We start from the raw sequence: 14,457 nt of genomic DNA on the forward strand, positions 1-14,457 counted from the left end.
TTGTGCTGAGAGTATGGAAAATGCATTTACAACACGTGCACGGTAGAGAACATATACCTTGAGTCTTTTAATATTTATCTATTTATACTTCCAGGTGGTCCCCTGTAGATTTAAGTTACACCATGCAAAATGCAACATCCCTTACAAGGTGAACAGCCTATTTGCCTTAGCAAAACAAACTCCAGTCTTTTCTAAGGCAGCTAGAGATCCGATCTGGCTCCTAGTAGGTTGTACTCTCTACATTGAAAAGATATGAGGTATAATATAGTTAGTTGTGTTCTTTATAGGTCTCAGAAAACAAGTAAGCAAAAAGCAGGTTACATTTTTTTTCTAATCATGAAAACATGATGACTCTGCAGAACATAGAACATCTCTTTAACCATATTAGACTAAACTCTGCCACCTTGTGGTATAATATAGAAGTGACAAATAAAGGGTATACATATAACAGTTATTGGTTGTAGACCATTTTGCTGTAATATCAAATCACCTTTTTACTAACCTTTAAGAATAATGTTTTTATCCACAGCAGGAATATCAAATCCGTGTCTAAAATAAAGATAAAAAATGGTTAAGCAGATATTGAAGAAGTAATGGAGAAGTGGAGTGTAGATGGAAGGAAAGAAAACAAGAGCAAAATAATCAACAATACCCGGACTGCTAGTAAAGCTTTGCAATTCAAAGAGACCACATCTTGTCAATGTACTGGTATCACAAGCTATGTTTAGTCATTCTGAGCACCCAGTATTTCATTCATATTTCATAAATTATTTTAGTGCCTAGAAATATAAAATGCCACGATCTCAAAGTTCATGTGACTTTTTCAGGTGTGCTTCATTAGCCAATTTTGAGAGACTAATTTTGCTAAATGAAATATGTGAGATGCGTAACACTCACATTGGTACAGTATATGGTCTGTAGTAACATTATACGACCTGTAATCAATATTATGGCTGGTAGGCAGTATACAGCCTGTTGTCACATTATATGGCTTGTAGCCACAATATTATTCCCTGTAATTAGTAATATATCATATAGGCAGTATATGGTAATGGCACTATATTGCATACAAGAATGTGGGAAAATATTGGCAAAGGCATACTGCAACCCATTCAGGAGGGCCTTGCTGAAGTGAATGAGACCCACCATTTCTTTTCATGATACAGTGGTGGACGCCATTTTGCGGAAACAGGAAGATGCAAAAGCAACTGTGACAGTGATAAAAAGGTTCCACCTGAAAGAGGAGACCTTGGCTCCTTTACCTCTGTCAGCTATACACAGCACTGAGGGAGCTTGCCTGGACATGGCCTCCCTACAAAAATAAATGTCCTCAATCAAATGGAATTTGGCCCCTCCCTCTATAAGTGAGAATCCATTACAGAGGGACCTGGAGGAGGGCTATAAGTGCTTGTGTGGACGCTTTGGCCATATAGCCAAGAACTGTGGCTGGCCTGAATCCAAAAGAGCACACTGGCCACCGTTAAACTAGTGGCTCCCAGGGCAGAGGAACAACCCTCAGGACAGTCACCATAAGGTCCCAGCCAAACAGAGTCCATTGTTGAGCCCAGTCCAGTGGTGACCGCCCCTGTTAATGGACAGGAGATCACATGCCTGACTGATACAGGTTCCGAGGTCACTGTTATGGAGTATGACTTTTACTCTCAGTGGTTCTGGATGCAGGACCAGATGGACCCCTCATGGCTATCCCTTAAAGCAGCTAATGACCTGCCTATCTTGGAAGAAGGTGTCACCTGGGTGAAGATCCAGATTGATGACCAGGTAGGGGATAGAGTAGGGGTAGTGGTGACTCGCGGACAAATAAGTCAAGTGATACCTTTTGTTCTAGGCATTAACGTATTAAAAAACTTGGAATTATGCCACTTACAGGTCAATTTGAGCATTCCAGAACTTCAGAGCTGTGGTCTGTGAGCTGTGTTTATCAAAGTGATACGGGCCTATTAGGCAACGAACCAGCCCGAACATTGAGGATTGTGCGCACAGCTCCCAAGCAAAAATTACTCCAGGAGGTAGTCTGGTCTCTTCCCAGCAGGGCTCACAAGCCACTTTAAGGGGTTTACAGTAATGGTGGAACCCTGCAAGGACTTGGTGGCACCAGGGGAGTGGCTGGTTGCTCATACTTTAACCAAGATTTTAAAAGGAAAGGTCCTGGTGCAGTTTATCAATGTGGGGACAACCTCAATCTTACTCCCCCACCATGTCATCCTAGCAGACCTGTACATAATGCCCTGTCACTGTATTTTTTCGGAGGCTCAACTCAGGGTAGAAGCCACGTGTGCTCTTCTACAAGCAGCCATGGCCTCGATAGATGACTCGCAATACAAGCTGCTACTAGAACAGCTGGACATTACTTTCTGGGTCTTTCTTCTACCATACCAACAGCTGCTGGAACAACTGCCTGAAAAGTACCTACTAGTCTTTGCTACCAGCCTGGAAGACTTCGGTTTACAGAGGCCATCGATCACCCAATCTACATGGAGGACACACCACCTATTAAGGATCAATACCATCACATTTCCTCAGCTCTATGCCAGGAAGGCAAGGACTTGTTCTTCCACAACATGCTGCAAGCGGGATAGTTCAGGGGAGTCAAAGCCCTTAGGCTGTTCCTGAGGTCCTGGTGCGAAAGAAGGATGGAAGCCTGCAATTCTCTGTGAATCACTGCAAGCTAAATGCATGCACCCACAGGGATGCTTACCTGTTGCCCCGGGTAGAGGAATCACTTATGGCGCTGGGCCAAGCCAAGTACTTCTCCACCCTTGACTTGGCAAGCGGTTACTGGCAAGTCCTGGTGAGAGATCAGGATCATGAGAAGACTGCCTTCATTACACCCTTGGGACTGTTCGAATCTAACCACATGACCTTTGGGCTGAGTAGTAACATTTCAGCGCTTAATGGAGAGGTGTCTTTGAGATTTCAACTTTAAGACTGTGCTAGTATGATTGGAAAATATCATCTTCTTGAAGACCTTCGAGGTCCATATTAAGCATCTGGACTGGGTGTTGGTGAAAAATACCAAAAATGAGCCCAAGTGGGAGCATACTCCCTATTGAATTGAACAATAGCCCTTTCCTCCAAATCCAGTTATGACGTAATTTCAGAAGGACCCAATCCTGTGAAGCAGACATGGGAGTAAGTCACACATGTGCAAGTCACAAGCAAGTCTCAAGTCTTAACCTTCAAGTCTCAAGCAAGTCCCAAGTTACTGTGGTGAAAAGCAAGCAAGTCAAGTCGAGTCTCTGCTAGAAGTCAAGCAAGTCAAGTCAAGTCATTTATTTTGGTCAAGTCACAAATCAAGTCAAAATACTGATCTACCCCAATTTTCACCTTTAAATAAGTTAAAAGTCAGTGGTCAGGAAAGGTTTTGTTTTATTTTCAACATTAACAAAACTGCTTAGTGCTTTTTTCTTGGCATATTAACCTCCCTGGCGGTATGATTCTTTCCGATTTTAGGTGCTGAAAGCGGTACAATTATTTTACATGCAATTCTTAAGAATGAGCAGCCCAAACCAACTATTTACATATGATTTTTTTTTTTACTGTGCGTTCTTCTTTATAACATCTCGGGTATGATAAAGTTTGAAATCACGAAATCATAAATTATAATATAATAAATAACTATAAATAAGTTAAAGTATGCATGTATGTATGTATACATATATATATATATATATATATATATATATATATATATATATACTTATATATAAATATACACACGTATACATATATTATATATATATATATATATATATATATATATGTGTGTGTGTGTATACATATAGATATACGTGTGTGTGTGTGTATATATATATGTATGTGTATATATATACAGTGCCTTGCGAAAGTATTCGGCCCCCTTGAACTTTGAAACCTTTTGCCACATTTCAGGCTTCAAACATAAAGATATAAAACTGTAATTTTTTGTGAAGAATCAACAACAAGTGGGACACAATCATGAAGTGGAACGAAATTTATTGGATATTTCAAACTTTGTCAACAAATAAAAAACTTAATAAAGCAAACTCTCTCCAGAAGTTCAGTGAGGATATCTGAATGATCCAATGTTGACCTAAATGACTAATGATGATAAATAGAATCCACCTGTGTGTAATCAAGTCTCAGTATAAATGCACCTGCACTGTCATTGTCTCAGAGGTCCGTTTAAAGAGCAGAGAGCATCATGAAGAACAAGGAACACACCAGGCAGGTCCGAGATACTGTTGTGGAGAAATTTAAAGCCGGATTTGGATACAAAAAGATTTCCCAAGCTTTAAACATCCCAAGGAGCATTGTGCAAGCGATAATATTGAAATGGAAGGAGTATCAGACCACTGCAAATCTACGAAGACCTGGCCGTCCCTCTAAACTTTCAGCTCATACAAGGAGAAGACTGATCAGAGATGCAGCCAAGAGGCCCATGATCACTCTGGATGAACTGCAGAGATCTACAGCTGAGGTGGGAGACTCTGTCCATAGGACAACAATCAGTCGTATACTGCACAAATCTGGCCTTTATGGAAGAGTGGCAAGAAGAAAGCCATTTCTTAAAGATATACATAAAAAGTGTCGTTTAAAGTTTGCCACAAGCCACCTGGGAGACACACCAAACATGTGGAAGAAGGTGCTCTGGTCAGATGAAATCAAAATCAAACTTTTTGGCAACAATGAAAAACGTTATGTTTGGCGTAAAAGCAACACAGCTCATCACCCTGAACACACCATCCCCACTGTCAAACATTGTGGTGGCAGCATCATGGTTTGGGCCTGCTTTTCTTCAGCAGGGACAGGGAATGGGCAAAAATTTCAGTCTCTCGATGTGCAAAACTGATAGAGACATACCCCAAGCGACTTACAGCTGTAATTACAGCAAAAGGTGGCGCTACAAAGTATTAACTTAAGGGGGCTGAATAATTTTGCACGCCCAATTTTTCTGTTTTTTATTTGTTAAAAAAGTTTGAAATATCCAATAAATTTCATTCCACTTCATGATTGTGTCCCACTTGTTGTTGATTCTTCACAAAAAATTACAGTTTTATATCTTTATGTTTGAAGCCTGAAATGTGGCAAAAGGTTGCAAAGTTCAAGGGGGCCGAATACTTTCGCAAGGCACCGTATATATATATATATATATATATATATATATATATATATATATATATATATATACATAAAAGTACAGTAAAACTGCAGGAAAGGGCACTGGGGGGCAAACTAATGTGAATTTATTTTATTTTGCAATGTATCAGTGTGTTTGGTGTGTTTTACTATTTGAATTCGCCACCGGTTTCACCCCCCTGCGAGCGTCACGTCGCAGGAGACGGAAGCCGGGGCTCACAAGCATCAGAAGGAAGATCCGCCGCCGCACACTGCCAGGATACATCGCTGGATCCCGGGGACAAGGTGAGTACCCTCTCTTACAGGATCCAGCGATCTCCCTAGCAGTACCCCGAGTGTGGCTCGGGGTTACCGCTTTTGGCACTGAAATTTAACCCCGAGCCACACTCGGGAATACCGCTAGTAAGGTTAAAGAAACACTTTGAATGCCCAGACAGCTCACAACCCTTCGTCCGGTCGTGTTTCAACACACAGTCAATAAAAACATGTTAAGTATTTCCATTGTTAAACAGCCAGTGTCCTAAAAATCAGAACACACTGAGGGGTTTTAAGTGACTGTGGTATCAGAAACATAACAGGCACATTAATTTTGCTTTAACACATCTTGAGAAAATGCAAATATTTAATAACTTAAAAAAGTAAAGTAATTTCGAGTCATATGTCTCAAGTCAAAGTCAAGTCTCAAGTCATGAATATCAAGTCAAAGTCAAGTCGAGTCTTTTATTAATTTTAGTCAAGCAAATCTCAAGTCCTCAAACTGGTGACTTAAGTCTGACTTAAGTCAAGTCATGTGACTCAAGTCCCCCACCTCTGCTGTGAAGTAACTTCTCCACTGCAACCTGCTAAGGCCCTGTGTGCTAAGTGGCGAAGTCCCACCAGTGTAGGAGGCTCCCATTAATGGTACTCAAAAGCAGGAAGCCCCAGTGCAGCTACTATAGACAGTCCTGAAAGAAATCGGTGTTAGGGACGCACTGGCCATAGTGCAATTGAAGCTGCAAGGCGCACACAACTGCGCAGGCATAGGCCTGCGGGTGCCTGTCTTGTGGTGCACAGGTGCGCGTATATGTGCAGGCGTGCGTGCATTCACCAATGAAACTGGCACCAAGTGGCTTATATAAGTGCATCAGCTGCACTAGTTGGTTGTTGTCTAATCTGCAATTCTTCCTGTGTTTCTGTTCCTGTTCTTGATTCCTTTGATTGACCCAGCTCGTCCTGGGCTCGCTTGAATGCTACCTGCCCTGACCTCGGCCTGTCTTTGGATTCTGCTTGCTTCTTGCTCATCTGCCTGCTCCAGTGTTGCTGACCTCTACCTGTACCCTGACTATTCTTCTTTCTGCTGTCCATGCCTGTATATGACTGTGTATTGCTGACCTGGCTTGTCTACCTACGCATCCTGTTACCTATCTGCTCAGCTCAGCTGACTATGCCTGGCACGTGTTACCAGTCTTTCCAGGGAGGCCCGGAGCAGGAGCGGAGAGATAGCATAGGGCCAGCATGACTAAGTGGACAGGGGAATGTAGGGGTTAAGTCAGGAACAAAAGTTAGCAGTGGTCATGGGGGGAGCCTAGGCTGTTTAGCTAGCTCAGGGGGAGGTGGGGCTGGCAGGCAGGAAGAGGTGGGATCTGCCGGGGGGCGCCAAAATCCCCTCACTCGGCAGTAGAAGCGTCCAGGGTGAGGTTGTGTCCCCCTTGCCTCCCTCCGTGCCTGGGGCCCTCCGGCTGTCTGCCTCTGCAGTGCCTGGCTGTCCGTCCCTTTCACTAGGCTGCTCTCGGGCTGTCTCTCCCCCTCCCCCCTTCATATCCGGCGCTGCGCTGCCAGTCTCCCCTCTCCTCTCCTCTAACTCCTTCCTCCCCCCCTTCCCCCATGTGGGAGCTCCGTTTAGTGCTAGGTAACTAGTGGACTCGGTCTTCCGCTCCCCCCCCCCCGGCTAACCCGGCGCCCGCTCTTCAGACGCGTGGGCAGCTCCTTTCTGCTTACGAGCAGTGGTGCACGCTGACTCCAGCCCCCCCCCTACCTCGCAGGCTATACCCGCGCCAGCACTCCCTCCACGTGTGGGGCTCCCGGGCTTCCTATCGTGCGGCTGTGCACGCGCCCCCCCCCCCCCCCCCGGGCTTCCCTCCCGGCCGGCCAGCTTCCTCCTCCGGTCACTTCAGTCCTCAGTGCGGCGGGGTAGGCAGTCCGGCCCCCCCCTTGCAGGCTCACTACCCGGCTGCATGGCTCCTCTCCCTCCTGCTGTGTCCCTCTGCCATCCAGACAGCCCCCGCAGCTTCACCCCCCCCCCATCTGCTTTCAGCTGGCCTACTCCTCTGCCTGCCTGCTGTCCCCTGCTTCTCCCCTCTAGAATGGCCGAGCTGGAGGGATTACTCTCCCGCCTCCGCACCGCGGCCACGGTGCATGGGGCGGCCTGGGTCCAGGCTAAGGTCGCGGCGGTCCTGGGCGAACAGAGCCCGGCCGTGGCGGCGGGGGGGCGGGACTCCACTCGCGCTCGGAGAACCAGGCCTCCGGAGCGTTTCTCCCCGGCTTCTCCCCCCCCCCCCCGTGCTGTGAAATCACTTAGGAGCCCCAACAGGGACCCTCCAGGCCCGCTGGCTAAGCGTGCCACTGCTTCGGCCGGCGGCGCGGCTGGGAGGAATCCTCAGCAGCAGCGGAGCTCGAGGGGTGGGAGGGGTAGGCGTGCCTCAGTTTCCCCTCCCCCTCCCCCTGAGCGGCAGTCGGGCAGAACTGCGGACTCCTCCCCTGAGGTTATTGGCGTTGGGGAGGAGTCTCGGCGGGGGAGGAGCAGTGATGCGGCTGCCGGGCCCTCCGGTGCCTTGGCCGGCAGCCCCCATAGGTTCCAGAGACCCTCTAGGCCCAGGGCTTCAGATCGGCGGGGAGGCACGGGTCGTGCCACAGCGGGCGCTCCAGGCTCGGGGCGTGCTGCCGGAACATCAGCTGGAGGCGGGACCGGTGTGCGAGGAGCCGAAGGACGACAGCACGGTTCGCGGGCATCCGGGGGCAGGCCCCCCGCACGGCCCTCCGATGAGGCTTCCCCACCTGCGATGGATCGGTCAGAAGGCGAGCTGTCGGTTTCGGACGAGGAGGCGACTGTGAGCGGCCCAGCTGAGAGGGCTTCCGGAGCAGCGGCTGGCGGGACCACCCCTGGGCAGCCCGGTGAGTGTGAGAATTCTGTGTCTGTCTGTGATTCTTTACGCGAACTGTTGGGTTTAGGTGGGGGCGGCGCGTTGGGGTCGCGGTTGCCTGCTAGGGGGGGGGTTAGCTGCCCAGTTGGCGGGTGGTACGCCTGCCGCTGGGGGGCCGGATGGGGCGTTGGTTTCCTTGCTGTCGGGTCTGCGGGAGCTGGTCGGGCGATTCGACACGCAGGGGGGTGCTAGCCCCTCGCCTGCGGCGGCGTGGGTCCCGCCCGCTTCTGGGTGGGTGACGGAGGGGCTTGCGCCAGCGCCTGGGGCTCAGGGGGCGGTGGGTGTGCAGGCCGTGGCGGTTGAGCCGTCACCTGCGGCCGCTTCCTCATCGGTGGGGGACGCCGCTGGGGGGTCGGAAAAGGGGGCTGTAGTTGGGGACGGTGCTAAGAAGGGGGACACGGTCCGGTTGGACGACTCGGCGAGGTGCGAAGTCTACGTTTGCTTCGAGGGACCGTTGGGTGCACATCTGAAGGCGGAGGTCAGGGAGAAGATTGTCAAAGGTGAGTACGTGGAAATCTTTACTCTTTTGCCGCTGGAGAAATTTAACTTGGATAGGCTCAAGCCGGAGGAGAACAAGAAGGAGGATGAGGAGAAGCGGCGGTATAGATTAATCCCCCGCACTTTCGCTAACTGGTTGCAGGCGTTCGCGATTCTGGCTAGTGTGATTGGGGAAAAGAACCCCGAACATTGTTCGGCTCTCTTCTGTTACTTGGATGCTATTGGTGAGGCTTACAGGGTGTATGGGGGTACGGCGTGGCTGCGGTATGATGAACAGTTCCGTCAGCGGAAGGCCATTCGGCAGTCGCTGCGTTGGGACCACAAAGACATTAGCCTCTGGATGCGGCTTATGTCGTCGGCACGGGCCCCCCAGCAGTTTTTTCCAGGGGGGGGCGGCGGTCCTTCTTCCCCTGGGCAGTCGGTCACAAAGCGGCGGGGTTGCTGTTGGCAATTCAACGAGGGTTCCTGTAAGTTCGGGGGGTCCTGTCGCTTCAAGCACGAATGCTCGGGTTGCGGGGGTGCCCATCCGTTGTCCCGCTGTTTCAAACGGGGTAAGGGACGCTCCGGGGAGCCTGGTCAAAAAAGGGACGACGCCGGTGATATTGGAAAAGATGCTGCCTTTTCTAAGTAGATACCCTGATAGGACAGCGGCCCAACTTTTGGAGGCCGGTTTTTCGGAGGGTTTTCGTATTCCCTGCTCCATGACTACCATTCCCCCTCATGCGCAGAATTTGCGGTCCGCACTGCAGCATACTGCGGTGGTGTCCGACAAGCTGGCGAAGGAGGTGGCGTTGGGTCGGATGGGTGGCCCCTTTCCCGATCCTCCGTTGCCGAATTTGGTGGTTTCTCCGCTGGGGGTGGTGCCCAAAAAGGAGGTCAATAAGTTTCGTCTCATTCACCATCTCTCTTTCCCGAAGGGGGGGTCGGTGAATGATGCGATTGATTCGGCAGCCTGCGCAGTGGCTTATACGCCTTTCGATGCGGCAGTGTTTTGGGTTCGGCGCTACGGGCGGGGGGCGCTCATGGCGAAGGCGGATGTTGAAGCCGCCTTTAGGCTGCTTCCGGTTCACCCTGATAGTTTTCATCTGTTGGGTTGCCGGTGGCAGGGGGCTTATTATGTAGACCGTTGCCTCCCTATGGGTTGTTCCATTTCTTGCGCGTTGTTTGAGAAGTTCAGCTCTTTTGTGGAGTGGGTGGTTCGGGATGTGCCCGGGACGAATTCCCTCATTCATTATTTGGATGATTTCATTTGCGTGGGTCCGCCTTCCTCCAACGTGTGTGCCGTGCTTCTTGCTACGTTGCAGCACATTGCGGTGCAGTTTGGGATCCCGCTGGCGCCGGAAAAATGGAGGGCCCGACCACGATGCTGAGCTTCTTGGGCATTGTGGTAGATTCCGACGCTATGGAATGTCGCTTGCCGGAGGACAAGCTTTCGGCTCTCAAGTCGGAGATTCGGGCTGTCTTAGGCCTTCACAAGATCCAACTTCGCTGCTTGCAGTCGTTGCTGGGCAAGCTGAACTTTGCGTGCCGGATTTTGCCGATGGGTCGGGTTTTTTGTAGGAGGCTGTCGGCGGCCACGGCGGGAGTAACATCGCCCGCGCACTTTATCCGCCTCAACAGGGACCATAGGGAGGACCTGCGGCTGTGGCACAGTTTCTTGGTCGACTACAATGGGAGGGCTTTGTGGATGGCTGGGCCGGTCAGCAATTTTGACCTGGAGCTGTACACGGACGCGGCGGGTTCCACTGGGTATGGGGCTTTCTATCGGGGGCGGTGGAGCGCGGCGCCTTGGCCTTCGTCATGGTCGGAGGCTGGTCTCCTTCGGAACATGGTACTTTTGGAACTGTTTCCGGTGGTGATCGCCATGGAGATTTGGGGGGACGCATTCCGGGATTTGAGGATTCGTCTGCACTGCGATAACATGGCAGTGGTACAGGTGATTAACCGCTCCTCGGCTTCCTCGCAGCCGGTGGTTCGGCTGCTGCGGCAATTGGTGTTGCGTTGCCTTAACTTGAACATTTTTCTTTATGCTGTGCACATTCCGGGGGTGGTCAACACGGTGGCTGACGCCTTGTCTCGCTTTCAGTGGGAACGGTTTCGGGAGCTGGCGCCGGAGGCGGAGCAACAAGGGGTCCAGTGTCCCGATTGGCTGTGGAAGATTGCCTTGGGGTCCTCGCCGGCTGGATTCAACGGTCTGTGAGTGAGGCTACGTGGTCAGCATATTCCAAAGTATGGCTCGAGTGGTGGGAGGTGCTGCGTTTGGCGGAGCTGGACAGCGGGGATCCGGCGGTTCGGTGGGTGGTTCTTTACTTTCTGGCGCGACAGTTTGAGAAGGGTGGGTCAGCGTCTGCCGTGGCTCGCAAGTTGGCCGGCCTGGCCTTCTTGTTTAAGTTGCAGGGTAGTCACGATTTCACAAAGGACTTCGTTGTTCGGCAAGCTCTGAAGGGGTATGGACGGGCCCATCGCCGTAAGGACGGTAGGCGCCCTGTATCCTTTCCCCTCCTGCTGGATATTTCAGCCACATTGGGGGCGCTGTGTTTTTCTGATTATGAAGTCCTCCTTTTTCGGGCAGCGTTCTGCCTGGCGTTTTTTGGGGCCTTTCGGATTGGGGAATTGGTGAGCCCCTCTAAGGGAGTGTCGGGGGGCCTGTTGGCGCAGGATGTATCCTGCCGGGGGGAGGAAGTTCACATTTTGCTCCGTCGGTCAAAAACGGATCAGTTGGGTAGGGGCGTGCGGGTCCGTTTGTTTGCAATGCCGGCATCGCCTTTGTGCCCTGTTAGCGCTGCGCGTGCTTTTTTGGCCATACGGCCACAGGTGGGGGGCTCGCTGTTGGTGCATGCTGATGGAGCTTCCTTGTCCCGATATCAGTTCATCGGGGTGTTCCGTAAGTGTTTGCGTGTCCTGGGTTTGGATGTGAAATGCTATGCCTCACACTCCTTCCGCATTGGGGCGGCCACGGAGGCCGCCCGATGGGGGTTGGATGAGGATGCGGTGAAGCGCATTGGCAGGTGGGATTCGAAGAGGTTTTCGTTGTATGTTCGTCCTGATCTGTTGTGATTGTCGTTGGGGATTTTTTATGTGCGTCTGTGTTCGTACGAGGAACCTGCGAGGGGTTTGCTGTTATTTTGCCTTTTGTTTTGTTTCTTTCAGGTGAACCGTGCCTCATCTGGATATTGGGACACTCCTATGTGTTTTGGGGTGCCAGGCGAGCAGATGTCCGTCCCGGTGGTAGACAGCTGGGTTTTACCAGACAGGAAGCCTGCGTCCGCTGGCTGGGGGTGCCGGGTATGATATGGAGCAGAGTGGTGCCGGAGGTTTATAAATTTGCTCGGTGGGACAGGCATCCGGATGTGCTGGTGCTTCATGTGGGGGGTAATGATCTGGCGGTTAGGTCCATGCGGGAACTTATACGGGACATAAAAGTGGATTTCCTGCGTCTCCGTGTGTCCTTCCTGGACCTGATCATCGTCTGGTCTGACATAGTCGCCCGTACTTCCTGGCGTTTGGCCAGGTCGGTGGAGCGTGTCAACAGGGCCCGCATTAAGGTTAACAAGGCGGTGGGGAAATTTGTCTGTCGCAATGGGGGCGTGGTCGTTAGGCACCTGGAGTTGGAGGTTGAGACCTGGAGGTACTTGCGGGGCGATGGGGTGCACCTAAATGCTGTGGGGACTGACTTGTGGGCTCTGGGGTTGCAGGACGGTATTCAGAGGGCATTGGGGGTGTGGAGGGGCACTCAAGGGTAAGGCTTCACCCTTGGCGTGCGGTGGCGTCTTTTTGTTGGTCTTTGCTGGCAGGTGCAAGAACCTTTAAGGCAAGATAATGGTTCGGGACCCACTGGTGGTAGGTTCCCTCTGGTGCGTTCCAGTTGAGGTCAGTTGACTGGAAGGAAACATGGGTACACTGCGGGTAGAGTGTTGTCTCAGAGCTGGAGTTTTGCGGCTGGAGGCCTATTATGTTTAAGTGGGCCCGCAGTGTAGTATTTATCTGAACATTAAAATGGAGGGCCTCAAAGACCAACAAAAGCTTTAACTGTTTTTGACGTTTCTATTTTAAGGAATGGTTTTTCCTTTATGTTAATTTATGTTAATTTAATTTGAAATTGGTTAATAAAAGGGCTGCTATGGCCAATTTTATTCCACTTACGGTGTCGTCTCGATTATTGGGATAAGGTAAAGGGAAAAGGGTGCAAGCGGGTGGTGGGTTGGCCAGTTCAGCCAGGTTTTATAAGGACATCTGTTCTACGCTAGTCATGCATCTGTGACCGGTCATCTGTCTGCCAATCCACTGCCAGCCTGCTGTCTGACAAACCTTGGGTCTGCTGCTCCTGCTGACATTCGCTGTGTTGACCACATGATTCCATTCTTGGCGACGCACCTGCTCTTCATTTGTGTGGTCTGCTGGACAATTTACAGGCGCTTGTACCTCATCATGTTCTAGAGGCCACTGTCTCACTACCAGTGGTCCCTGTAAGAAAAGCCTTCCTCTGCACGTTACTCTCCTTTAGGTACGTGACAATCAGTCTTGGGCTCGGACAAAGGGGCTATGAAGGACCCAGTCAACCCCCATTAACCTGTGGCCCTGGAGTAACAACCAGAAAATGATTACTTGTGACATGACTCCACAGAGGACTGCCAGCCTTTGCAGTCGAACTGTGGGCAGCTCCTTGCAAAGTACTCTGATTTTGTTGTTTGAACTTTTTCCTGTTGTGCCTTAACCATGTTCATTGCATTTCTCATGTTCTTTATTGTGTTGCGATCCTGAGGACAGCATCTGTCAAGGGGGGGGGGGGGGTGTAGGCAGGTGCAGTCTATTTTCTCCACTGTGGGTGGCGCTCACTGTATTTTGCAGTTGGAGGGGAAGTCAAGAGAAACCTGGTTTCTCTATGGTTTCCTGGGTCACTGGGGAAGCTATCCGACTGAATGATGCCACCCCATATGACTCTGGCAGCCATCTTGGGTCAGGCAAAGCCTATTTAGGGCCCTGGCTCCCAGGCCTGGCGTGCATTTGGTATGTGGGTAGTGTAGGGACAGACCAGCCATCTGACCGGGACAATATTAGCTGTAGGGAGAAGTTCCAGGCCAGTAGAGAAAGAGAAAGGACACGCTATCCTTTCTGGAAGCCTCCCATTTGGGCGCAGACTGACCAAGACACATTCTTGTCGGAATATCTGAGACCTGCTGCTACTCTGATATCTGCATCATTCTGTGAGTGCACCTGGTCTGATTTTTTCCCTGCCAGGTAGTTATGTTTGCTTAGACTTTTACTATAATAAAATTCTGTTATTGCAACTGCCGTGACGCCTCATCACACTGCCCCTCCCCACAATTAGGCCATTGCTGGCAGACAAACTTGTTTCCAAAAGGCTGCCATGTAAGAGCATATCAGATAGTTTAGCAGAATTTTTTTTTCTTATTTTTAGGGGAATGTACAGTATCTGTTAATGAAGTATAGTTACTGTAGATCATCTGGTAGCTGATGACTGCTACATTTTTTGTCTTTTCCTGAACACTATTCCAAAACTCCTGCAGCATGTGGTATGCCTTGTTCACATGGGCATACTATGTAGCATGCGCTTGCACAGACACATCCGCTACTCCCTATTTGTGAGCCATGTGGGTGCAGGTGCACAGCCCATGGGACTGAC

The 14,457-nt window shown here is 50.4% G+C and overlaps 2 protein-coding genes across 2 annotated transcripts in view; both read left to right on the forward strand.

The window, feature by feature from the left end:
- Nucleotides 1-9,444, forward strand: part of LOC309550609 (uncharacterized protein) — a gene marked incomplete at both ends in the record, with an annotated part of 166,431 nt that extends 156,987 nt beyond the window's left edge. The window contains 2 exons of the mRNA XM_082250952.1: nt 1,666-1,779; nt 8,587-9,444. Of these exons, the coding sequence (XP_082107078.1) occupies nt 1,666-1,779; nt 8,587-9,444 (972 nt within the window). The remainder of the gene's footprint in view (nt 1-1,665; nt 1,780-8,586) is intronic.
- A 1,197-nt stretch (nt 9,445-10,641) lies between these two features.
- On the forward strand, nt 10,642-12,556 carry LOC309550610 (uncharacterized protein; the record flags this gene model as incomplete). Its single annotated transcript, XM_082250953.1, has 2 exons — nt 10,642-11,005; nt 11,964-12,556. 2 exons carry the CDS (start codon nt 10,642-10,644, stop codon nt 12,554-12,556), a joined length of 957 nt encoding a protein of 318 aa, XP_082107079.1.
- Between the last annotated feature and the right edge of the window lie 1,901 nt (nt 12,557-14,457).

Source organism: Pelophylax lessonae (genome assembly GCF_965119305.1).
Source record: "Pelophylax lessonae genome assembly, chromosome: 3".
In the NCBI taxonomy this organism is placed as follows: domain Eukaryota; kingdom Metazoa; phylum Chordata; class Amphibia; order Anura; family Ranidae; genus Pelophylax; species Pelophylax lessonae.